The sequence below is a fragment of the Marmota flaviventris genome, chromosome 1 (assembly GCF_047511675.1).
Source record: "Marmota flaviventris isolate mMarFla1 chromosome 1, mMarFla1.hap1, whole genome shotgun sequence".
Lineage (NCBI taxonomy): Eukaryota > Metazoa > Chordata > Mammalia > Rodentia > Sciuridae > Marmota > Marmota flaviventris.
Window position 1 is genome coordinate 92373630 of NC_092498.1, and position 27638 is coordinate 92401267.

At 40.8% G+C, this 27638-nt stretch overlaps 1 protein-coding gene across 2 annotated transcripts in view; it reads left to right on the forward strand.

Annotated features, from left to right (window-relative positions):
- Bmper (BMP binding endothelial regulator) overlaps positions 1-27638 on the forward strand; it is a 244465-nt gene that overhangs the window by 163669 nt on the left and 53158 nt on the right. The window contains exons 12-13 of one of the 2 annotated variants that reach the window (XM_027939682.2): positions 7567-7896; positions 14186-14522. In XM_027939682.2, the coding sequence (XP_027795483.1) occupies positions 7567-7896; positions 14186-14522 (667 nt within the window). The remainder of the gene's footprint in view (positions 1-7566; positions 7897-14185; positions 14523-27638) is intronic. The other variant, XM_071608418.1, reaches the window with a different exon arrangement.

The following is a 27638-nucleotide window of genomic DNA, read 5'->3' on the forward strand; positions in this document are numbered from 1 at the left end:
AGCTTTCTTAATTGATAAATAACAAAGTTCTGGTGCAAAGAGAAAGAAATTTTAAGCTAAGCATGGCGGCACATACCTGCAATCCCCAGTAACTCAGGAGGCTGAGGCTGAAGGATCACAATTTTGAAGCTAGCCGGTCTCAAAATAAAAAGTGAAAAGGGGACTGGGGACGTAGTTCAGTGATAAAGCTCCCCAGGGTTCTATCCCCAGTACTGGGGATAAAGGAGAATTTAAGGTCAGAACTTGGATGATGAGGGTGAAAAAATACATCTTCCATAACAAGTTTATATTAATACTTGCTGAGATTTTAGCATTCTAGAAGGTGCTCTTGGAGCTCATGGATAAAAGGCTGAAACTGGCCCTGACCTTAGGGTTTATAGTTGGAAAGAAGAGATAGGAGCACTGTATAATAGTTTATAATTAACTACTAGATACATATTCTTAATTTGAAAATCATGGACTCCTCAGGGGTCACTGATCAGCCTTGGGACAGAGTGTCTATTAATCTCTTCACTTGAGGGGCTACACTCATATGCATTTGGGGGAATGAATGTCTAAACATTTCTTCAGATTCTCAAAGAGCTCTGGGACTTCCAACTTGTTAACAACAACAACTGCAGAGGATGCTGGGGCATAGATTGTGTGGAAGCATCAAGTCACAGTGGGGAAGGTACCAGTCTTGGGCCAGAGAGACTGGGTTGGACTCTGTCTTTACTGCTATTGGCTGAGTGATAATGGGCCATAAAGCACCCTTCCTGAACTCATGGCTGAGAAATTAAGGTAATAATATATAGTGTGCAGAGATATAGTGAGGATGAAAGGAGGTACTGAAAATGCAGAAAGCACCCCGGCATGGTACCTGGCATAGACCGGTTGCTTTACACTAGATGCCATAGCTATTGCTAAGGTTTCCAATGGCTGCTGTAACAAATTACCACAAACTTAATGGCTGAAACAACACACAGTTATTATCTTCCATGTTCTAGAGGTCAGAAGTCAGAAAGAGTCTCAAAAAGTTAAAACAAGGTGTTTGGAAGGACTGTGTTCCTTCCTTTTCCAGTTTGTATAGGCTTCCCATTTTTCTTTGGCTCCTGGCCCCTCCTCCATCATCAAAGCTAGCATGGAATAGTTTTTATACTTTATCATTGTGACACTTATGTTTCTGCCTTCCTCTTTCTCTATGGATCCTTGTGATTGCTTTCATCCCTCTCAGATCTCCAGGATAAGCTCCCTGATAAAGGTCAGCTAATGGGCAGCCTTGATTCCATCTTTAGACTTCATTTTGTCTTGCCATTTACATTACACATCCATGGTTCTGGGCATTAGTTTGTGGATATCTTTGGGGAACCATTACTCTGCCTATCACACTTGCCATTTTATGAATTAGAAATAATTTCTCTTCCTGCTTTTTGATTCTTACAATACATTTTAGTGAGGCAGGTTTTCTCTGTTCATCAGGAAAAAAACGTCAGATTTACAGAGAGGGGAATGATATTGCTGCCCATGTATTTGAATTCATGGATTTGAATTTCTTAGTATACTCTCTCGGCACCAGATGTAGCTCCGCATAATATTTCCCAATTTTCATATTTTTTTCTAATAATCTCTTTGTTCTGAAAGCATTCATAAAGTATTGAATTAATTGATTAAGCAAATTTTTTCTGTTGGTTACCTTATGTGTGTGTATTTTAATAAATTCAGTGTAGGCGATTTATTTTTTCACCAAAATTAATTATGAATTAATGCATTAATTCAACAGACGTTTATTGAGACCTGATATGTAGTACCACAGGCATATATATATATATATATATATATATATATATATATATATATATCCTCCTATGTGGAAGTATATACAAAATTTACATGGAAGGAGTTGTTCAAGGTCTGACTAAGGAGTTAGGAATACATTATAAATATAAGCAAGAGTGAAAAGTGATCTATCATAGGCAGATGATGGGTTTGGTGACTTTATTTTGGACTCCCAAATGAAAAAAACATAGTATAACTTCAAATACACTATTAGAAATTAACCATCCCAGAATATCTCAGCTGTGCGATCAGTTTTGCTTTGGGAATTTGGAGGAAGAAGATGACCTTGACTGAGGCATCAGGGATGTGGCTACAGGGGATCTGGCATTGGAGCTGAGGGCTGAAGGACGTGTGTTTGTGTGAACTGTGAGGAAGTGTTGGGTGGGCACAGGCCCACTGGGCTGCTGAGGTGAGAGGTAGGAAGCACTGGGCTCCACTGGGGGAGGTGCTGGCACTCCAGGCTTTGAATCTGGATTTATTTTAATTTAGACCTTTGAGGTTAGGGATTGTTTCCTTTGTTTGCTCTTTTGTTTAGAGTTGGTGAGTATATGTGGTTATGGAAATATGTGAAAACAAATTTATATACTAAATGAAATACCTATGTGACTTTTTGAAGAATCAGCATTTCATATGCAGACCAGTTACTATTTCTGGCAGCTATGGATAGGTGGAAAGAGAATACCATCCCTTTTCCTGCCCCCAGCCCCCCAAAACACAGTAAAATTAAATGAAGCTGGGGGCGGGTGGTGCACACCTATAATCCCAGCAGCTCAGGAGGCTAAGACAGGAGGATGGAGAGTTCAAACTCAGCCTCAGCAAAAGAGAGGTGCTAAGCAAATCAATCAGACCCTGTCTCTAAGAAAAATACAAAATAGAGCTGGGAATGTGACTCAGTGGTCAAATGCCTCTGAGTCCAATCCCCAGTACCCCCCCCCCAAAAAAAAATAAAAATTAAATGAAGTTCTAGATTTACGAATCTAAGAATATAATTCTTATAGGCATCCAGGTGCCACCTAATTGAGCATCTGTTGGAACTTCAGCACCTTGTGGGCCTACAGCTGCTGGTGACACCCCAAAGAAGGGCCAGAGCTCCTGCATGGAGAACTTCAGGTCCTGCTGGGTCACACCACAGCCTTTTTCTACTTTTTTCATCTCCATTCAGGAGAAAGCTCATCAAGGAGAAGAAAGGTCCATGTCACAGGCAGTGTCCCGAGTCCCAGACTTCCTTGCTTTCTAACCCAGACTTGTCATTGCAATGACTCTTGTCCTTCTGGGGTTTCTAGGAGTCCTGCCCAGCACAGTGAGCTAGTCTTCTGGGGCCCAGTTCCCTGTCTTTCTGCAGTGTGTGCTGAGGAAAGTTTAAAGTCTCATTTATTTCATAGGCTTCCTCATGGTTAGAAGAACTCTCTGGAGGTGTACTGATGTATGTAGTGGCATGGTACCAGGGGCTGAGGACACAGTCCTCCCTGTAGGAGTCATGGACTGAGGGTGGAAGTTCCCATCGGTGTTTCCAAAGCAAAACACATTTAATAACTGGAAATCCAATGACATGTTAAGTGAAAAATAGGAAATAAAATATTATGCACAGAATTTTCTTAAATATGTTAACACACACACACACACAAAAAATTGTAAATGGTGATTGTTTTCTGGTGGCTGAAAAATGAATGCTATTTTTTTCCCCTTCCTCAGGCTTTTCTGTTTCTCTTTTTTTGTGTGTGTGTGTGTGTTGGGGGAGGGGTGGCTACAGTCTGCTCAATTTCTCTTAGTCTTTATAACAAAGGGTTTTATAATTTCTCCTTAAGTTTTTTGATGGCTGTTTTGAGAACAATCACTGCTCTCAGAGGAAAGGCATTTCATTGGAATACATACATCCATGGTAGAGACAAATGTACCTGATACAGTTGAGAGAAAAGCATTGGAACTATATTCTGGAGGCAGCAGTCTTATTAAAGTACAGAACATCAAAGTGATGTAGCTTCATCCATGAGTTTTAACTTTTTAAAGTGAATATTCTTATTCCAAAAGGATACATAGTCATTGTAAACAATGGAATGTAAATGTAAATAATAATCTAAATATACATAAACATAAAAGAGGAAAAGATGTCCCAACATCATTCCATTACCTAAGAGAAAAATAAATGCACTTTTAATATTTGGGTTTCTACATTTCCGATCTTTATTTCCCCTATACCTATGTGTTTGTATACAGACAAACCAAACCAATCTGTGGGAAACAAACCAAAACAAAAATTAGAGCTCACGATTTGCCTTCAGGAGTCTGAAACAGTGACACAAGGAGACACTGGTGTTTTTCTCCCCTTCCTCTGACTTAGGCTCTTTCAAATAAGGCAAGTTTGAGGATGGTCTGTTTAAGCGGCTTCTTTCCCTCTCTCCCTAACTATTGGCCAAAATTTCCAGTAGAGTGTGACTGGACATCTGGACATGTTGGACTGCAGTTCATTTTACTGGGTCTGCTGGAAAAAAAATATGAGAATACACTGTTCATTTTTATCCCCTAAGTATTCTCTGGCCCTTTTCCTTTTCAGTGAGGCAGATTTCTGTAATCCTGAGATTCTCACTTTCAGACGTTCTCCAGCACACGTGTGTGCTGCTCCAGCAGGATCTGGCATGGGGACCTTGAGGTGCCAGGGAAAGGGGCCAAAGTTTCAAAATTATTTTAGCTCGTGATACAAATGTCCCCAAATGCAACACATAATTCTCAAGCATCCCCACAGTCATGAAATTTTGCTGGCCTCTTCTGTGTTGCTGTTACATGTTGAAATCACTCAGATTTCCAAATCCTTCTCTTCCATAAGAAGGGACTCTTGAAAAATCTCTCTCTTTAGGGTCAAATTCACACATGATTTCCCTTACCCAGGGTCTCTCTGGACCTACCCATTGCCTCTTTCTCAGCTTGGAGCAAGCTCGGGCTTCCCTAGGACAACTTGGGACAGTTTCTTTTGCTTCTTTGAGGATTTGCTTTGTTATGCAATTGGTCTTATCTACATGAGTAAATAAATTAGTAGAGTCTAGAGTTTGACTACTAAAGTAAAACCAGAAATAAAACAAAATAAAACCAGGAAAACCACACAGAAGAAAGAAAAAAAAAAAAAAGCAAATGTCAATCATGATTCTGCTATCAAGAAATAGCCACTGTTTGTAATTTTGGTGTGTGGATATATTTATTTGAAGATAGTTATTATCCTCAAAAGAACTGGGTGCTGTGCCATAAGTCTATAATCCCAGCTACCTGGGTGGCTGAGGCAGGAGGATTGAGAATTCAGGGCCACTCTGTGCAACATAGCAAGATCCCTATCTCAAAAAGAAAAAGAAAAAAAATCATAGAACATATTAGCATAGACTTTTGTTGCCTATTTTTCACTTTATGCTATAAGCATTTCCTCAGTCATGAACATAATTCACAAACTTTTTCATAGTTCATTTTATTATGTACTACAAAGTGCTTAGCCATATATTTAATGTTAGGAGACAATCTAAATATAGTTTCTGATGATGTATCCATCATCATAGGTATGTAGAAGAATGCTAGGGTATGTAGTGAATTCTTGGTAAATGTTAGCTTGGCAAATGTTTTCATTAATGATAATTTTGATGTAGTTGCAGTTAGGATATCAAGAGAAGTGGTACTTGGTTGTTCCTTGTAGGAACATCCTTGTGTAGGCCATCACATCAGGACATGGACAGCATCTGTGGGCATTTCCTTTCTGCACAGAGCAGAGAGAACACCCTTGGGAGTGTAATTTTAGCTCCTTCAGCACCTTGTGCTTTGGCTTTTCCAAGCTGAGGTCCATCTGTTCCAAGCTCAGAAGCCTTGATTGGTTCTGGGCTTTCTTGCTGAATAGGTAGAGTTAAGAACCTGAAAACAAAAAACAAAAAACAAACCTTCTCTTGAATTTGGTAATCAGGTTAAGACACATTCCTTTTGTGGCTCATAGCCGCATTAAACTGGAACCATCATTCTCCTGATATCACTTGAGACACTTCGAAGAACCGCCTTGCCCAACCCCAAAAGGTAACATTTTGATGACAGGGAGAGATTTTTTTTTTTTTTAATCAGAATGCGAGGGAGATGTGTGATAGGAGAATTCCAGAAGTAATCCCACTGAGAATGATTGGAAAATGCACCAGGCAGAGGTTAGATGGGAGATACTAGTAGAGGATATATGGAATTAGGAAGGTGGGGGGGCTCATACGATGTGAAGCAATAAGCAGAATAAAATTGGCGAAGAGAAAAAAATGGTGAAGAGAAAAATAAGAAAGGATCAGAAATGGAGGATGAATTCAAATATGACTGCTGAACCCACCCACTTCTACCGTTCCCCTCTGGGTAGTGCCTTTTATATATTTATCAGCGTATTTGTTCACTGAAACTCTCCTACATACCCTAAACTAACTCTCTCTCTCTCTCTCTCTCTCTCTCTCTCTCTTTCTGTCTCTCGTGAATCACCATCAAATATTGACAAGGAACACCAATTAGAATAATTAACTTAGCAAATGTCAAATATATATGATTTGTGTGGAGTCACATGAAATTGACATCTGAAATGACATAATGTACCACAACATAAAACATTACTCTCCAAACACCTTAAAATTAAAAGCAAATGTTTGCATTGGATCCCATTGGTCCTATCAGACCAGTTGGCATATCTATGGTCTGTCTGAGCTTAGTCCTTCCTGGAGATATTTAGGGCAGTTGTTTATAGGACATTCTCATGTTCTTGACCTGGTGTTTTATTCTGGTTATTATTCTTGACATGATTATTATTTGGATGTTGACTGGAAATTGCTCTTTTTATTATAGTTCTTTCATCATTTGGACTAATTTCTCTAAATAAATTCCTCATTTCCTGGTTGTTCATGCCTCTTTGGAAACAGATAAAATATCTTTACACAGAGAACAAACCAATGCCAAATTTTGTTTTAAAAAAGGAACAATATTTAATTTTCTGTTATATAACTTTTGAGATGCTCCAAAGTATAAAACTTTACCTTGGTCTCATAAATATTTGAATTAAAGATATTTCAGGGTGATGAATTCATTGGAATTTCTTAAATGTACTAAATGATGGGCTCTGTGATTTATATTTTTTCCAACTTTATATTTTTGTATTTGATAAAAATATAAGAATCTTGTATTTCTAGAAAACTTACAAAACAAATCTGCAAACATTGATCAGTAACTTGTTTCCTGACACTTGTAGACATTTATCTGTTTGGCAATTCTGTTTTTTTTTTTTTCTTAGCAAATATGTGAGAGTTGAATATCGTAATTATCTTTAGAACTATGGGTAACATTTAGTATATCATGCTTCTGAATTTTTCCAGTTGGTTAAGTGGAACTAATACTAATGTTTTAGTAGTGTCATTTGCTAGTTGCCATTTTTAGTTATGCACTTAATTTGCCCTTGTTTATGTCAGTTATGAAGTAAGGCTAGCTCTTAATGGCCTGAGTTTAGTTTCCCTTATCTAAAGAAGCACATGGAGGTTACAAATGGAGATGCCTTAAAATTTCAGAGATGTTATAAATAACTTTTAAATATAAAAGCACCAGAAGTAAAAATGAGTCAAACTTTTTATAACAACCCATTTTTTTTTTAAAGTTGATTTCCCTTAGCACATCTCTGTTATGGCCTCCCTTACCCGTATTTATTGCAGGAACCCCTGATTTCTCTGAATCCTTCGCTTGGTTGTGACCCTGCTTTTATCTTTCACTCATCCGCAGAGCCTGGCGTTTGCACGGTATTCGGAGATCCCCACTACAACACTTTTGACGGACGGACATTTAACTTTCAGGGGACATGTCAGTACGTTTTGACAAAAGACTGCTCCTCCCCTGCCTCGCCCTTTCAGGTGCTGGTGAAGAACGATGCCCGCAGGACCCGCTCCTTCTCCTGGACCAAGTCAGTGGAGCTGGTGCTGGGCGAGAGCACCATCAGCCTTCAGCAGCACCTCACCGTGCGCTGGAACGGCTCGCGCATCGCGCTCCCTTGCCACGCACCGCACTTCCACATCGACCTGGACGGCTACCTCTTGAAAGTGACCACCAGAGCAGGTGGGGCTTCTGTGGCCTCCTTCTTACTTATCTTACCATCACCAGCGGCAGCAGGCCCTGGTTAGAGCGCCCCTCCTGCAGGAGGGGAACCCAGAGGCAGAAAAGTGTTCTGACCTCACCTGCCTCCTCCTTGCCCATGGGAAAGGCACATCCCCAAGATGCCACAGAATGACCCAGGATGTTTGTACCACGTGGATCCTTGCAATTAGACGCCAGTCTTGCAATCTCTGACATCCAGAACCTTTTCCATCCTCATTCTAAAAATAGCCGTTGTACTCATCAAATAACCTCTCTCAAGTGTTGTGGCTATTTTAGGCCTTTAATGTTCAGCTTGGAATTGTCAGCATCTCTCCCAGCTCAGCGAGTTATGCATAACAGTTTCACATCTGTGAGAAAGAAGGTTTCCTTGTTAGCCTGTGTCCAAGAAGTAAGGCGGGAATCCTCAAAAGTAAACAGCTTAGTGTCAGTGGTGTTTAAAAGAAACATAAAATGTCCACATCAGAAGAGCTGATTCTTGCATACTTTTGCTATATACACAGGATGCCGGGTGCCTTCATCCCGCTGGGTTATCCTATGTTAAGGAAAAAGAGGCTGCTGCCTGTGAGTGTGCAGATGGGAGTGGGGGGGGGGGTGACCAGAACCCCATATGAACAGCATATAACCCTATATGAACCCCTAGGGAAGGCTACTCAATGAATTGATGGCCCAAACCATTGTCTTTTGTTAGAGAATACTTAGGAGGCTTGCTTTGAAAGTTCACCCTCAGCTGGGGCTTGGGCACATGAAGCTGGTGATTGAGGTCCTCTCTTAGCATCCTCTGTTGCCTTATGCCCACTGGATTGCATTTGTACTCCATGATCAGATTTGTTCCCACTAGGCCACTGTTCATGGCTGCTAGTGATCTCTGAGGCTCAAGTCTTTGTCTGATAGGTGCTACCTAAGAAAAACATTTTAGAAGAGGAATTAGGTTCCTGATTTTCAGCCCTAGAGAATGAATTCAGCTTATTTGCACATTTCATGACATTATGAATGGTTCCCACCTTTGGTTAACACATGTTGTTAGTTAGTTGGATGTTGGGTTGCATATTCTCCTGTGCACTCTTATTTCTTTAAGCATGAAACTTCAAGGAAATCAGCGAACTTTTGCTTTTGCATTGGAGAGCATTTAACAGTGTAAAGGCATCAACTGAGTGAGTTCTAGTATTTTTGGACAATGTAGATTCAAATGGGAACCATTTGATAGAATAGGCATTTTTGAGGGTCCATAGAAACTATGTCTGCCATACCTACAAGACCCTGGTAATTGTTTCAGTTAAGGCCAGAATATATTTTGACAAATTGATTTGAGCCTATGGCATGCCAGTTTAGCTGAATAAAGGCAAGAAGCCAAGAAAAGTCTAGGGAGCTTTCAGTTAGTGAATATATCATAGTTTCAGTGAGACAACTCTAAGTATTTATGTATTGGAGCATTCAGTAAAAGGGAAAAATTCCCATTCTTTACTTTGCAGATGTGAAGAGGTCTAATGATTCAACTTTAAAGACATTAGTCTTGCTCAGAAAAATCCAGACACCTGTTCTTGTATCCAAAAGACATGGTGCTCTGCAAATATAGGCCCCAGTTAATTTCTTTAAAGGAGACAAACACTTTTTGGCTCCCTATAAAACATGTACAAGATGACCCATTATTACATAGCACTAATTAGAAGCACCTTGTCTTTCGTTTTCAAGTCAGCACAAACACAGTGAAGTCTACTGATATGGGAATTATTAGTCAGCCACAGCCCAGTTCTCAAAGGAATCCTGGGTACTTGAAGATTACTAACAGCCTAGGAGGTTCAAATCTGTTCCATGCTCAGCTGGCAAAATGTGATGGAATAAGTGTACTCTTTGTCAGGATTCCATGTCATAAAAATGAGCAAAAGGATGAGACTGCTAAGAAAATAATAATAGGCCATAAATACCATAATTCGATTAGTAAATTCAACTATTCTAGGCCTTGAACTCAGTCTTACAATTTATTTTTCCATCTATGTTTCCACGATGTAAGTCATTTTTATGGCATGCCTAACACTCCAGGTGAACGATTTTCTGTAGTGCACAAATTCACGAGCTTGTTTCCTAGGAAAGAGCTGCATTCCTCTGGGCACTAAACTTATCCTTTCAATGACACAACTTGATTTCTAGACAGTAGTGTGTGCACCCAGGTCTAACCATCTTAGTTTCAACTACCCCTTAGGGACATTTCCTTTTTTATCAACTATCGATCATCTATTTAAAATATCACAGTATTTCTTTAGGGTATTATTCCACCAGATTTTTGTTTTATTTCATAAAATCATGTGATCAAAGGGTACTGTCTTCAAAATAGGAGCTTAAATCAGGCCTGTAGCTGGGGGATGGAAGATGAAGAGGCCTGTCTTTTGCCCCTGTGGTTTATGGAGTCAGCACTTCATGATGCTACATCCATCAGAGTAGCACAGGTGGCCATGGAGATTGGGTGGAATTAGGCTAACAAGTGGGCTGTGACAAGGCTTGGTGGGTTAAGCATTATCCACCTCCACCACACACCCTGCCCCAACTCTCGACACTTAGCAAATAATTTAAAAAAATATTTCCTTTCTGCCAACTATGTACTACATCATCTCTACCTGGAAGAGGTATATCAGCTCTGCCTGAAATCTTTAACACACTGGAAAGCAGCTTTTTATTTTATTCTTGGTATTTCTCTATAGTTTTTGAAGTGAAACAATGTATTCTATTCCTATCCCGTTGGTATAAAATCTGAGCAGGAAAAAAATATCCATTTTCACACATTACTGTGATATGTCTATAGATTTTGCATCTCTTCTCCCCTTTGAGTGGACAGCAGCAAAAGCATCAATAAGCAAATCAAAGCAAACAAACATCTCCCAAAGGAAAGAATGACCACACGAACAACAAACCAGCTTGTGGTCTTGTCTACTCTTCTTGAGGGTGAGGAGTAAGTTGGTAAAGCAGTTACTCAGAGAAGGGGAAATGGGAAGGTCATTCCTAAAGTGGAAGGAATGCAGCTGCTGCTCACATCCCCAGATGGGACATATGCTTCAGCTTTAGCCTTCTGACTCTGCCAGTTATTTTTACCCAATTTCCCATGCAGAGAATTGGCCAACTCAACCCAGCTGCAGAAAGGACTACCCACAGCCCCGAAAACACTTCCATGATGGTTTCCTCTCATAAGATCCTTAGTTAAAATACATTCCCTCAATTACAACTTATTAGTATTTTTTCCTTTCATGACTGCAATCAACTTTGTGTGGATTTTACTCTCAGAGGGCAAAAGGACTCATGCGGACACATATGTAAGTGATAAAGAGAGAGTCAAAGTCATCCCAAGTCAAATAAGTCATTTCTTCCCAGTGTGAAGCCTAGCATTGTTCTGTAAAAATCTTCTTAAAATAATAACAACAAGGAGATTGAAAAAGAGAGTGAATAACAAATTATTCTCTTACTTTGGAGACCATGTTTTTATGAATGAGTTGTCATGGGTTTTGAGGAGTGTTTACCTAAAACACAGTGGGTCTACAACTTTCCAAGCATGTGTGGACCACCAGTCCACTAGAAAGAAAGAACACAATGATTGATTTGTTCACTGTGAGTTGAATTCCAATGAACTCAGTTGCCCAAAATCTCAAACTTACTATATCATTGTCAGTAATGATATTGGAGTTCCTTTGGGTGTAAAATTCTCAACTATTTGTGGCACTTGGAAGAATAGTATTTGCCTGCTGTCTAGGAAAGAGATTTGTAGTTTGGAAAATTTTGCAACATGGAAAAGTCTTTGGAATCATGCTCTAAAAGTTAGACTTTGTTTGGAATTGATTTTCTCCCCTCATTTCTCTTGCTGAGTAACTGCCCGGCTACAGGCTTGTGAGGTCAAGTTTCTTCTATACCTTGGAGAGTGTATTACAAATCATTTTATAGTTTGTTTGCCTTCTTTCAAAATGGTTATTTTAGTGTCTTAACTAGCATGAAACTTACAATTTCTTTGGTTTTGCAGATTCAATGCATCACCATTACAGGGGTAATTTATTCACTTATTAAGTATGTACTGTGTGCCAGATAATGTGTTAGTTAATGGAGTATAAAGAAAGAGAAATTGTTTTATGTGAAAGTTGTGGTTGTCAGAATTGACACCACTTTCTCACAGAGATCCATGTTGGGAGGTCAGCCCGGGGTGTGGATGTCTTAGCAGTGTGTCCCTTCTCTCCTTACCTGGCCCCCTTAGTGTCTTCTCTTCATTATGCTACTCCCAGGAAAACATTCCCTGTGGCCGCCCTTTTCTTCCTTTTTCCAGATCTATTTAATTGCTTTCCTGAATCCAGCCTGTTTCTCCTAACCAAGAAATCTTCTCTGTCATTCACCTTGGAGTAAGAATGCTTCTGTTCCTTCCACTTACCACCCAGTGATTTCCTTATGGGCCGTTCTGTTTATTGCTCAAGAAGCCCAGTTTTAGACCACTAGTTTATTTTACCAATAATTCTCCCTGAAGTAACTGTCCTGTGATGGTTGTGTGGGCTTCTCACTGGAAAGCATTTTGGGCAGCCATTTCTCTTCTCAGACTGTGTTCAGACTTAGCTTAAGAATCTTACCTCTGAGTGTTTCTTCCTGAGCTCACTTCCATTACTCTAATATTTTTGCCATATGCCAATTTCACATACCAACAAGAGCCATTCTCAGTCTCTCTCTCTTCACCCTCCTTTTCCCTCTCTTCCCCTATTTCTCCTGTCCCCTCACACCTCATCCCCCAACTCTGAACATTTGCTCATCAGGCTAATCTTGAGCTTTCAGTATAAAAGACAAAGCCTTTGAGGAGAAAAGACAATTTTCTCTTTTCAGAGGCTCACAACAGGTAAAATAAAAGACTAGTTTTGTCAGGAACCCAAAAGGGTAAAATTTTTAAAAAATCAGCAAAGAATTTTTTGTAAAAAAGAGACTTCCTTTGTGGTTGCTACTCTTGGGAGACAGTGACAGTGACTAAGGAGAAGTCTCAGTGTAGAAATGCACATTGACCTGTTGTAGTTGTTCCCTAGAGCTCATGCCATGGGTTGCTCTTGGGCATTCCCTGGTAAATAGTGCCATCATCCACAGGAGGGCTCAGGCACTGCCAGGGGATCATCATGAGAACAATTAAGAAAAGATTCCAACACACACAAAAGAAAGGAAAACTAGGAAAGATAGTCATTTACTTTGGGTTGAACCTTAAAATGCTTTCACAAACACCTCCCTCTTGCGACCAGTGTCTCCATGCAAAACATCAGAGTGGAGTTGAGAGTGTTTCTTCTTATTCAAGCTTAGCTGTGCTCTGTGACATAAGCTGGCTGTCCTACATGAGACTAGAAAAATGCCCCCACTCAGAGTAATCTTTGGCTAGAGTGGCTCTGGGAACTCTTGGGCCAGTATATCTAGAGAAATATGCATGTTTTTAGACAAACCCTCCAACATTTTAGATAATTAGTTCAGCAAACCCAGAAGGGTCTTTGGTCATCTGCCTCCTGGGGTGAAGACAGTGTCCTTGATGAACAAGGAAGTACTGGCCTAATGATGGATGCACAAGAGGAGCTTTTGTCCATGGCCTGGAAACCTCTAGTGCTGCCTCAAATGTTGAAACTCATTAGTGTTCTTGCATTGGAGGCCCCAGAGATGGACGGTGTAAAGATTTCCCAACAACTAAACCCCAGGAAACATGGGTCAGAAGCTCATGTCTCAGGAATAAAAATAAAATAATGAAGGAGCACATGTTTGCATTAATGTATCATCCCTTGAGGAGGATGTATTCAGAAGCTATCTATTTATTGCTTTAATATCCTGTGGTATTTGGAGTAAATACTTACATGGAGGAATTTTTGGATAAAGAAACAAAAATAACATAAGGAATTATAGTCTTTGTTTCTTTCTGTTTCCACACTATAGTCATTGGATAAAGGAAGCACAATTTGGACTAACATAATTACTTTAGAAGAGGACAAAAATATAAACCTCAGAGTAGGGTGATCAAACCAGGGGTACATAGATATTTTAAGAGCAAACTTCATTCAATTTAAAAATCCTAATCCCCCAAAATAAGTGATTTATGTAATTCATACAACATTTAATGTGGTCAGATCAAAATGTAACCAAGAATTTGGATAGATTCGAAGTGTTCCTTGTTAGAAGACGATGGCTGTATCTACCAAGTAAAGCTATGGACACATGGGAATTATCGGGAGATTCAGGAGTGGTTGAACTCCCTTCTCCCCTTCTTCTCCTCTAGGTTTGGAAATATCCTGGGATGGAGACAGTTTTGTAGAGGTCATGGCTGCCCCTCATCTCAAGGGCAAATTGTGTGGCCTGTGTGGCAACTACAATGGACACAAACGTGATGACTTAATTGGTGGAGATGGAAACTTCAAATTTGATGTGGATGACTTTGCTGAATCTTGGAGGGTGGAGTCCAACGAGTTCTGCAACAGACCCCAGAGGAAACCAGTTCCTGAGCTGTGTCAAGGGACGGTGAAAGTAAAGCTCCGAGCCCATCGGGAATGCCAGAAGCTCAAATCTTGGGAGTTTCAGACCTGCCACTCAACAGTGGACTATGCTACTTTCTATAGGTAAGTACAATGTTCTGGGAATGGGGTGGGGTTACGGATCTAGGATAGACTTGATCTTGGAATAGAGTTTGTCAAATCTCCTGCTATGCAAAACAAGGCCTCTCAAATTCTTTCTGTTCAGTAGCTGATCTTGTCTTGAGTCAGCTTCACATGATGTCCCATTTGGGAAATTCCAGGAAGTGTTCTAGGGCAAACTTCTAGGCCACTCTATAGTTTTGTGTGTCTACAGATTTATGGAAAAGCTGATGACACCACAGGGCTTTTCCACGGTGTTAGCTTGACCCTAAGATTATGGAGGGTTTCCCAAGTTCTGGCCTAAACCACAGTGATATAGGGCAGAGATGATTTCCTCAAATGGAATCTCAAATCACTCTGGCCAGCTTTGGGGGTTTGCATAAACTCTGTTATTCTAGGTCTGAGAAAGAGTTCAGGTCAGCCTCATGGCCTCGTCCAGACCAAATCTGCACAGGGAAAATAAGGAGCTTGAGGTTGGAGAAAGGAAGGGCTCTCACCAATAGTCAGTTCCATGACCTCTTTTGACTCTGTTTAGCTACCTCCTACACAATGCAACTGGCTACAAAGACATCTTCAATTTGACTTCCGTGCCACAAGATTGCGTTTGTGAGTTGATGAGTTTGGCCTGGTTGTACTTCCATTTACTGCACAATTCCACAGGTTCAAGGGCTATGGCTGCCTATAACTTTAACCACGATGGGTGGGGCAGGAAACATGAGCCGAACACAGCCCAAAAGGCCTTGTTTAAGTGATTTGCCTGTGCCTCTTAAAATTAGGAAACTCCTGTGGTCTGCAACCACAGAGAGGTTATTTTTACTCTTTAATTGCCACCAGTTTATTTCCCCTAGCTCTCATTAAATGTGATATTTTTTAATTTGATCTTTGGACATAAAAGATAAAGCTCTATAAAGGCAGCTTAAAGTGGGGTGGAAAAAAGACTATCCCTGTCATCACAAATCCACGAACATGGCTGCATCTGCCAAACCATTTGGCTCCAAGTCATACATTTAGCTCTTTCAAGACATTTTCCTGCTATAATTTGAGTTCTCCGGGTTCCCTTCTTTCTCCTCCTTGCATTCCCTCTCTACATGGGCCACATCCCTTTTCTACTGAAATCGAAGGATCTGAAGGTGAGACTAAGTGAGTTAACTGCTTGGAGAAACCTGGCTTCATTTAGAATTAAACATCTTCCCTTGAAGTTCTGATAGGAAGCTGTAGAGTACAGCAATTAGAGTTACGAGGTTTCCCAGAACTTGAAACTCAGACAGGTTGTACAACCTTGAACAGTTACCCGAGCTCTACAAACCTCAGTTAGCCTATCTGTGAAGTGGGGATAACAAAGGAAGCTGCCTTGAAGGATTGCCACTCAGATTGAGTGGGATGGCCAAAACATGCTCAGCAAAGAGCCCACACATATTGAGCGCTCCCTAATACCTCACTGCTGCGTCCAATAGCACTTAAATAACAAACAAGAAGAAGGCCTCTTTTGGAAGCTCTTCCATTACACTCACAGATTTGGATTGGATTCTTCTCTGTTTAAAATAGAGTGGAAAGGCTGTGCTTCTCCCAGAGCTTCCGTTGTCTACCATTGGGTTTTTATCTCATTTCAGAAGATTGTCATGAAACAAAAATTGGAGAGCAGGCCTGCAGAGATTAGTCCCTTTTTCCAAATTTCTATTGCTTTGGCATTTGGTGATTTAATTAGTGCTGTGATCCTTGGACTACTGCAAGAATATGATGAACGTCTTGGCAAAAGTTGTGAGAAGCGATAACTTTGACATGCATGAGCAGAGAGGATGGCGGTCACTTCTGCCCTTTAAAGGTGCCACAGAAACTACAGATACACAGTGGAAATTGCTCATATGAGTTAGGGGCTTGATGCCCAGTTTGGGAAGCTCTTGAGCAAGCTCTTGGGATTTAGTGCATGTAGGCTCAGAGGCTGGGATGTGGGCTTGTGCTGTGCTCATCAGTGGCACCGTGTAGCAGCAGAGTGTCCTCCAAAGCCTTCCACCCTTTCCTGGGAAGGACAGAGGCACTCAGGAAGGGAGAACTAGACTGCAGGGCAGTTCTGTCTCCCATATACCCTGCTGCTGATCTCAGTGTCCAATAAAACAATGCTTTCTCAAGCATTTTGAAGTGAAGTGGTTCACCTTGGGCAGACCCTGGAATTTTCTCCTTTCTTCCAAACACTTATGCAGCAGGAGAAGAAAACCAACAGGGTGCTGTATAGAAAGGTGATTCTCTTTTCAAGGGAGCTCCAGGAGAATCAAATATCTGGGATTCTAGGGTCACTTTTTATGAAGCAATGAATTGAGAAGGAGCCCCTGGTTAAACCAGACTGTACCCAATTCCGAGTCTGCTGCTTTCAATTTGTGTGACCCTGAGGCTCAGCTGAGTTCCAGATCTTTTATCTCTAGCATCTGTGTGACAGTGACTACCTGGAGTCCATGTACAGTGGGCTATTGGTGTTTGGGTGCCCTTGTCCTGCACTCCTGTCTTCCAAGGGCAAATTCAAACCCCTCCCCCCAGCCACTTACATTTCTGCTTGTTGACCTCTCCCACTTTCATCATGGACAACTGATCTGCTGACCCTGATGCTCTGTGTGACCCTAATCCAAATAAAAAATATGACATAACAGACATGTGCATTTTTGCTCATGTATTTAAAATAATTGATGGAATTTGTAAAAGGAATCTGAAAATATGCTCAGGACCATGGCTGAGATGTATTTTTTTCTCAGTCCTTACAGGACTAAAGAATATTATCTTGATATCATGAACAGACACATACATAGGTAACCTTGGAGTTTGATTCCTTTTATTTTTCCCCTCATCCTTCAAAGAAATGTCTATATTTTTCTTTAAGGACAAAGAATAAAGTAGTTAAACATATTCATACAACTTTTCAAGCCGCTTGTGTTTGCAACAGAGAGAAGGGAGGCAGTAAGGACGGTATTTCTGTGTACAAATATTACCGATTTGGGGTTTCCTTAATCAGATGACACATTCCACTAGGCAAATTCTATTACAAATATAACACTTTTTATAGGATCAAAATCATAATTCAGATTCCTCTGAGTTAGAGTTCACTTTTGAAATGTCTAGAGTTTATAACTCTTACTTTGCTCTTTTATACAATTCAACATTTTTAAATAGAAAACTGGCCATTGTCAAAATACTTGAAAAACTACCATTTGTCAGTGAATAAGAAATGGTTACAGGTGAGTCAATAGCTTTTTTTTTTTTTTTTTTTTTCAGGAACTTTTTAAGATTTGCTGACTTTTAAAATTTGCATATCAGTTTGACCCCTCTTGACTAATTTGGTATAAAAACACGACATGACCAAGTTATTTGTAATCAGAATAATTTCCTTTAATTAACCCATTGATTCTGTGGGGGCGCAAAATAATTTAGTAATGAATCACATAAAAATGCTGACTTTGTTGATAGCATGTTTTAAGTCTCAGCTTTGCTAATTGCCTTTTCCTTCAATTAAATAATCCCCTTTAGCAATTTTGCTTTCATTCTTCTTTATTGGTGTGCTATGGGAAATTCCTGCTGGCTACAGGGGTAGTATACTATGGCTATATTAATGTGAAGTCATTTGGATGATATATGATTGACTTGCAGGCTCCTCTGAGGAGAAAGTGTTGATGGTGTTCCTGTCTCTTTTCTCATTTCTCATTTTCCTTTCCCTCCCTGAGTCTCATACTGCTTCTCCTTTGTGTCCTAGTTGCCAACTGAGGAGTCTAAAAGGGATTGAGATCCTCAGGAGCCAATATCAAACCCATCTGCCTGCTTCTGCCTTAGGCCCAAGGCACAGAGGCTGGGAGGTGGCTGGTGCTGTGTGGGCCAAGGCGGGGACCTGGAGGGCCTTCTATTCCTTGTGCTTGCAAAGCACCAGCTTTGGGCTTTCCGCCTAACTCAGATGCACATCTCAGATGACACAGTTCCAACTGAGTATACCCTGCCAGTAAAGCAGGACTCTTAAGTCAGGGCAGGACCACACTGCAGAGAAGTCAGGACAGTGAAGGCGGAGTGTGGTGAAGCCCAGACGTTCAGACTGCCGGCCTCTCCGCACTGCTATCCTCCCGCACTCTCCTTAATGGGTTGTAATTCACCAGAGCAACAATTCTGTTCACTTGTTCGGTTTGGGAAAGTGTCTGGGGATTCCCAGTCTAGGAAATGTTCTTTTCTTTCCATGCAGTGGTTTTTACAGCTGTAAGGAATTGAAGTGACGCCAGAGGATTCACAGATGTGTCCTTTCCTGCTGAGGTACAGGGAGGTAGGAGACAGGAGGTAGCAGAGGAGAACATTGGAACAGGGACAGCCACAACGGTGTTGGATATACTGGGATCCTGGGACTGCCAGTGGCTTTCTTCCAGGGGAAGATCACAGCCTTCCTGAATAACCCACTTTGTGTTCCCTGTGAAGGAAGCTAATCATTTATTGTAAAGCAAGAGGAGAAGATCCAGGCAAGGAGTGCAGACTTTCTGTGCCTGTGTGAGAGAATCAAAACTTACTGCTGTTCTCTAATTAAAATCGAGTCAGTTTACTTCAAAGAAGGACATGCTTGGAACATATTTGTTTACTCTTTTAATTACCTCGTTGAGACCAACCTCCACTAGAACTAGAGTTCTAAATCAAATGAAGCGTTTATTCTAAAATGTGACATTATAGGGCTTACTTTTTATTTTTCCTTTGGCTGACTCAGCTTTTAAGAGGAGTTGTTACCCTGAATCTGTAATTAAGGTATGCTGACACCAGGTGGCAGTAGACACCTCAGTTGTACCACCTACCAGACTTCAGCTCTGAGAAGTTCAGTTTTAAAGTTCAAAATATCCTCCCTACTAGTTAGTGCTTTCTCTTTCTTTTTTATTTAATATTTATTTTTTAGTTGTAGTTGGGCCTAATACTTTTATTTTATTTATTTATTTTTTTATGTGATGCTTAGGATTGAACCCAGGACCTCACAGGTACTAGGAGAGTAATCTACTGCTAAGCCACAATCCTAGCCCAGTGTTTTCTCTTTCAATTCTCTCTCTCTCTCTCTCTCTCTCTCTCTCTCTCTCTCTCTCTCTCTCTCTCTCTCTCTCTCAACTTCTACCTTAAGCTACTCCTTTGACTATCTAAATACACAATATATGTTTCTGCATCTGGGTTGGTCACTCTCATGTCTTCCTGATGGTCCTTGTTTTCTGCATTGATCTAAGCTGAAGACACAATTCCAATTTCATTCCAGGCCTCTGTAAATGCTCTTTCTTTAGTGTCTTAATTTCTCTGATCATGTTTGTCATTACTTAGCACATATCCTATATTGTATTGTTAGTGTCTTTCTCCAGCATTGATTTTAGGTTCCCTGAGAAATGGAGGCTGTCTTTTCTTTTTCTACTCTTTCACAGTTCACACAGCCCTACCCCTGGAAGAGCTGCTCTTCTCAGCCAGCCTCATAGCGGCATCCTCTAGGATTCTACTTGTGGCTTTTGCTGGTCCCCATTCTGGGCTAACTTAAGGTCTTCAACTTCATGCTCAATTATGCACTTATAATTGGAATGTACACAGGTCTCTGTCTTTTCAGAGAGTAGACTGGTCAGAGTCAGCAGGGCCTCTGGGCCATCTTTAATGCTACAAAAACTGAACACTTCTTACTGGATGAATCTATACTGTGTCTGCCCATGGCAGGCCAGGTGGTACTTCTGAGCCTCTGTGTCTGCCTCTGCCTGTCACAATTTACTTGTAAGCCACTTGGACTTTCTAGCTCCAGTTCTATTCCTCCGCTGGTGTTTGGCCTTGATATCATCTGTGGTATTTTGACCCAGAGATGTTTTTGCCTGGCTTTTCTCAGGTAATCTTAATACCTCAAATTAACTTCCTCTCATGGCAGTACAATGGCTATTCCTTTGAAGAGGTGATCTTGCCAAGTCCAGCTGGTCTTCTTTCCTGGTGTTACTCAGCATTCCTACAGAGAAGTCACATCATCTGCCTTGTCATTGAATTTATTTATTTATTTATTTTTCCCAGGTCAGACCCAAAGCCTTGAGATAGTTTCCTTTCAACCTTTCATTCAACTCTACCTCATCCACAGGTAGAGTTTTCCCTGTTGGATCCACCAAAGTGACCAAGAGAAAGGTCTTAACTTGTTTATCAGCTGCCTGGAGTTTAGCTCCAAGGGACCATCCTGGTTAGTTCAGTTTTCTTAGAGACAAAGTAGAAAGAAACGTGTGAATGCTCAGAAAAATGTGAAGATGCTTAGAAAGTCATTTTACCCAAATCTACAATCTTGTCATGTTTAATTTTTCATATTGAAGTGACAAATACTATTCCTAACAGAAGAAGAAATGAAGAAAACTGCCCCTGTCTTAAAAGACAGGCTAACCTAGGGGGAGAGATTGAATCAACTGACAGCTAGAGACAGAGAGAGCCCAGTCCACACAAGGCCACCCTCACTTTGGCATCATCTAACCATCCTCAGGTGCAATAATGTCCCTAGAACAAACCAAAAGGCATCACACTCATGGGGACAATTTAACATAGGAAAGGATTCAGATTAAAATAAGAAGGGACACATAGGATAGATGGTCCTGGAAGTACCCAAATGTAGAGCTTTTCTGTTCTTTCCCCATGGCATCCTGGACTGGTGTTAACTCATCTCAGCCACAATATGTGGCCATTTTCACTGGGTATTTCCAACCAGGAAGCTAGCCCAAGTCGAGTTCCTGTTAGGACTTGGTCACATGCTGCCCTTGTGGCTGACCTATGGTCTCCAGCCCTTATGAGAGGCCTAGTGGGTAATGCCTTTGGACTCCAATTTCTTTGAAGGTTGGAACTGTTATTGCATGGCCCAAAGCTTCCATCCTAAATCCCACTAATAAACGTTGGTGATCACAGTGCTCAGGCCAAAAAAAAAAAAAAGTCACTGTCAAGTGAAACATTCCAGGGGCCTAAGGATCACCTCTCAGTACTCAAAGGCAAAGACCAGACTCTTTGGGCAAGGTTAATTTTTTCACATATAACCTTCCTAGCTCAAGGTCAAATGCGATTTCAGTTTGATTGTATAATTTTAGCTTGAGTTTATTTTAAGCATAAACGTTCTAGAATCCTGCCGCGTTTCTCCTCAGAAAATTACCTTCCGAGATGCAATTAGATGAGGCTTTTGAACACAGATTTGAATGAGTGTCATTGTAGCAGGTAAAACACTAATTATTTTGTAGCATCTCTCTTGGCTGCTTAGGGAACTCCTTGATTACTTCTTAGTAAGCAGGAGGCAGTATGTGTGTAACTTCATTATCGTATCATTATTTATGGGTGTAAAGCCCTTTGCTTCTGTGAGAATGAGCCTGACATGAGTAATGATTTCTGCATTTCACTGTGGATCTAATCAAGACACCAAGAGGTGAAAGGACTCATTCCAGGCCCCCTGAGGAGCCCGAGCAGCTAGCCTGACAGGAACACCTGGTCTGGTTCTGTTAGAGAATGTGGAGGGACTGTCACATATGGCTGCTTCTGTATCTTGTTATTGTCCACTCAGGTTTTCACACATCCTGCTTCTGTCATGAGCTTCCGAGAACTATATTAATTAAATTGCTTCTTTCTACAACTTTCCATGAAGCCCCAGCTATGTGTCAGGTACTGTGGTGAGAAGGTGGTGAGTGGGGACCAAACAAGGGAGACAAAGCTCTTCCGTCAGAGAATTCATAGCTATAAATGAGAAGTGAGGCCATTTCCAATGGCAGGAAGTGTAATGGAGGAAATAGAATAATATAATAGGTGTCACCGGGGTCTGTCCACTTTGAGTTAGGTGAACAGGAAGAGCCTTTTTGGGGAACTCTCCTGTGAGTGGGGCCCACCAACCATGAGAGAAGCTGGTGAGGAGGCCCATGGAGGGCATGGGAAATAGGCCCCATGCTGGAAAGGACAAGGCCTGTTTGAAGTCCAGGAAGGAGGCTGCCATGGCTGGTGCTTTTAGAAAGTGAGACGCAGTACGGTACCCAGTGAGTATGGTGGGGTGTCAAGGAGGCTCTGCAACCAGGCTGCGGGCCAGGTCATCTTCTGAGCTCCCCCACTTACATGTCATTGCTGTTGGGCAGGTGAGTTCACATGTGACACCCAGGACAGATGCCCTGTGTGTCAGGGGGGGATGGTGGAGTGTCTCCCATGTGGCCAGATGGTTTGGGGGTGAGGACTGCATTAGATGCTCCCTGTGAGGGACTCATCCAGACCTGGCACAGGACTATGCTCAGTCAAGATAGTTTTATTAGTAGTATCATTTCACTGCACTGCAATATAAACCTGCTTTGTGTGGAACTTGCCTGCAGAGTGACCGATGCCATCTGGTGCTAGCACTTGAAGAAGTGTTTTTCTTTTATTTTACATGGTCATTTCTAGACCATCTGGAAGAGCTTCTTCCTATCTTGTGTAGAAATTGATACTTTTTCCTAAAACAAAACAAAACAAAACCAGACACTACTTTGGAATTAATTAAAATTTCCACAGTGTGCTTTTCATAAATTATTTGAGCTGGATGGGAAGGTGCAAAAGGGATAATTAATTCTGAAAGATGAATTTGAACTTAAAAAATAATATATTTGTCCTCTATGTGCTCTACAGAGTGGAAGTCTAGATGAGAAATTCATGTGTCTTGATTTAGTTTTTATTGGGACACAGGGTATAAGAAAAGAATGTTGGACATATTTTAACTTTTTGATGCCAGTTTTCTTTTTCCTTTTTTTTTTTCTTTTAAATTAATGACATGAGCTTCATTTAACCTTTACATAGTAACTCAAGGGTAATATTAGGGTATCACCTGCAGGTAGGCAAGTCTTTCCTGGTGGACACTTGATGAAGAAGAAGCTCTGAGCTCAATTTGGTATTTAGATATTTTTATTGGCTTAAGTCTTCTTGTTATAGCTTTCTCTGTCCTATTTTACTCTCTTGTTTAGACAGAGAAAGTCGTGTTATCTAATGTTGTTTGTAAAATAATTATAAAAAGGTTCTCAAAGAAGACCCAAGTTTCTTAGGAGAAAAGTTCTTAGGAATTTTAGTCTTTGGACTGTCCTCCTTTCCTGTTCACAGTGGTTATCAGACAACTCAGGGCCAAGTTTGTGAACCATTTCTATCAAGTGTATACAAGTTTAAGGCATGGGTTTTATTTTAGAATTAATCTCAAGCCTGGTTTAATTTTTCTCTTTCCTGTTTTCTTCATTCACTAAATTTCATTGTATTTCATTCTGCATGTAGTTTTGCAAGCTGACTTAAATCTTTCCTGGAACCAGTTAAGGAATAAGTGACAGTGGTCATGAGCAAGGGATCTAATCTCTCTCTGCTTCCATTATTTTTTTCATTGTGAAGTGGCCATAATATCTTTACCCAAGAGCTTCTCATGAGACTAGATGAGGTTTCTCTTGTATATCCCAGACACAGTGACAAGGAGTCTATTGACACTGGCCACATGGTTCACGTCTGAATTCACGTCTGAGCCTGTGGTTTCAGCTTGCCCTTTGGAAAGTCAAGATGTCCAGTGGGGTGCCAGACTCCTCAGAATCAGGAGCACCTGGGGATGGGTGTCCTCAGTGGCAGCCCTGTGTGGGCTGGTTTCCATCAAGCCACATACAGATTGGTTGGGACTTTGATGTGTTATGAGTCCAGCATGGTGACTCAGTGAAACCACATGATCAGACACAGCGTCTTGTGAAATCAGCTGGTATTCTGGCAGCATCATATGCTTCTCAAAGTAGGCACGCTGGACCCTGTGCTATCTGGGAGCATGTCAGGGATCCAGGACAGGGCTCAGATCTGGACTGGGTTTGAAGGCCACCAGGACTCTCTTCATTTCCCAATCAAGTTGACCAAAGTTAGACTCTGTGGGGCATATACCAAAGTCAGGGCTGAGGGGAAGTGTTTGTATTCCTGGATGCTCCGACACAGTTCTCAGTTTACATGGAAATCTAAGATTCAGTCTCATCTCCCTTCTGACTTGGTAAGTCAGAGGAGCAGCAGGGATGCGGATGCTGAACTGTCCACACCACTCGCACACACAGATGGGCTGTGGTACTGCTAAATACCAAGTATTCATAAGTGTGCATATGTTTAAAAAAGAAAAAAAATAGACTTGGAGGTTGGCAATTTTATTGGGAAAGAAAGTGCTGAGAAAATTATATTATTGGATCCACAGACCTCTTTTCTAGGTTAATGGTCAATTATTCATGTCTAACAGGCAATCAATCAATCAGTAATAAATTACAGTAGGTATATATTACCTCTTGTGAAAAAGAATGTGCATAGGCTCTTCTGTTGTTGTGATTGATTGATTACACCATTACAACAGGCGCTGTTCAAGGTGCTGGAGACACGGCAGTGAATCAGATAAAGGAGTCTTGAGGCTTCAGGAGCTAGCAAGTCAGGCAAGTGAATAAGAAAGATGAGGGACCTGGAGTGTCGACAAGGAGGGATAGTTTCTGATGGAGGATGTGCTGGGTGCTCTGACAACCCATACTGTGATAAGGGGGTGACTTCCTGGAGGAGGTGGCATGATTAATCAACAGCCAAAGAAAAGAAATTCTGTGGGGTGTGCCACTGACGTCAAGGTTTGTGGACAGTAAATCAGAGGCAGAAGCTAAGTCATTATGGATTTACACCCCCAAGTTTATCAGACACAATGGGGCATAACTTTCACCCTTACCTGAGAGCTGGTCATACTGAGCAGTGGTTCAGTAAAGCTCAAGACTGTTGATTTACCATTTATTTCTCAATAATTTTAAAATTACCTATTGCATATTCCACGTGTTCTTTCACAAGAATCAGAATCACCTACAGAGCTGATTCAGTGGGCCTAAATGAGCCTGGAAAATTTGCATTTCTAACTAATCCTGGGCAGCGGAGTGCATCCTATCCTGAGAACCATTGCCTCAGGTGGACGGATTACTAGAAAAATCTATCCAGGTTCCTGTAGGGACTTAATTCTCTGAATCTTTGTTTCTGCAAAGATGTTTATGTGACTGATGGGCATAATTTTCTTTGGTCCCTATATCATCTGTCTCCAAGTGGAATCTAGAGTGAGTTCATGAGTGAGGGGGACAAAGGATATGTCTACCTAGACCAAAGTGGTGATTTCTTGGTGTGTAGTTTATAGAGCACAGAGTCAACCTTTTTAAGTCTTAAAGAAAGAAAGAAAAGAAAGGAAGAAAGAAAGAAAATCTTACTACTTCCTAGTGAGTTGCTTAGCTGGGTCATTTGTGAGTGAGAATTAGAATCCAGAGTCAGTTTTCCTGGTCACGGAGATACTTCCCACAGTAAGGGCTACATGGGGAGCCACTCTGGGGACTTTTAGATGAATTACCCAGGACCTTGCAAGAGAAGGGGAGAAAACACTGGATACAATGCAGCTTTGTTGATGGACGGAGTTGAAACTGAGCATTCCTGTGCAGAGGCTGAGCTATCGGGACCCTCTCCTCCCCCATTTGCAGGATGGGGAGGCCCAAAGCTAGGAGCCCAGGCCTGTGCACCCAAAACAGCCAACAGGATGTGTCTGTAAAACTCCATTTCCTTTTTATGAGCGTCAGGCTTTTAAAGAGTTTGGTCAATGGGCACCAAGAGTAGAGAAATAAATACTTTGCAAGGAAATCGGGAAATCTGGTGACAATACTGGAATTAATAATTCTTTCAACATGAAAGAGCTGTTCTTTATGATCTTTACCGTCTTACCTAGTGTTAGGAGTTTAAAGAGAGGGGACGAGCTGGTTTCTTCATTGCCTCCCTAGCAAATGGCCCATGTGTGAGTAGGTAGGATGCACTTGAGCTGCACATGGGCCAGAAGACCTTTTAGAAACCCTGAAAGCTTTTCCATATGAAAAGGAAACCAGGAAATTAGAGTCTTCATTTTGTCTTTGTGATCAAAGCCAGGGAGGAAAGATATTAAGCAGATACTAACCTGAAGTTTTGTAGCCACTGTGAGGATTTATTGACCTGGATAGTAAACTTGGACTGTGGGAAGTCTGAGGTTGATATTTTACTCCAGGAGAAAAAAGATCAGATGTTAACTCAAAATGGAGGCCTGTAGGTCCACTGCCCTTGGAAGTAGGAAGTAATAGCAATTACTAGTTGAATGTGTATTAAGTTCCTGCATTTGGAGGAACTCCATGACTCTATGGTGTTAATAAGAATGGACAAACTGTCACAGATGAGGGAGTAAGAAAGAGTGCATGTTTTCCAGTGTTCACTCTGTGCCAGGGGACAGATAAGTGCTGTACTTACACAAATTGATTTCTTCATGTGAATCAGAAAACTCAGCTCAAAGGTGTTAATGATGTTGTCCAATAGCCAGGCAAAAAAGAAGCAAAGCCAGGATTGAAACCAAATGTATGGTAACCCAGAGACTATGATTTTGACCAATATCACCATAATCTGATAATAGTTCCTCTTAAACCAATCTCTGATGCTAGCTTTCCTGATTTCTAAACTGAGCTAAAATGCTTGGACATTGCAAACATTTCACATACTACTATTTATTTTGTGAAGTATTTTCTAGAAGATTTTCCCAACCAAATTTACCGTTCAGACATTAAAAATAATGTGCTATGGTTTATGTTGGTTGAATTTTAAATAAATGTATGTAAATTAAACAAATTTCATTTCATCCTATTGGTCTTTTAAAGACAAATAGACAATATGGATTTGAAAATCATGGCCTTTATCAAATTGCACATTTCTTTTTCTGTTCCACATTATTGATTCTAGAGGTAATATACACTAATGACTGACGTAGCTCTGGAAGATAAAGCTTACCATGGAACTGGGATCTGTAATTTAATGCTGTGTATTTTAAAATTGTGTCCTGTTTTTTCACCTTAGAGACTGCTTAAAATTTTTTAAATTTCTTATGCTTTAGAAATTTCTACAGAAAGAAAGTAACTTTTAAATTTTACATATTAAGTACAATATTTACAATTGATGTGATACTATGACTTAATGATTTTTTTTTTAAAAAATATTTATTTTTAAGTTGTACACAATACCTTTATTTTGTTTATTTATTTTTATGTGGTGTTGAGGATCGAACCCAGGGCCTCACACATGCCAGGCGAGCACTCTACCACTGAGCCACCA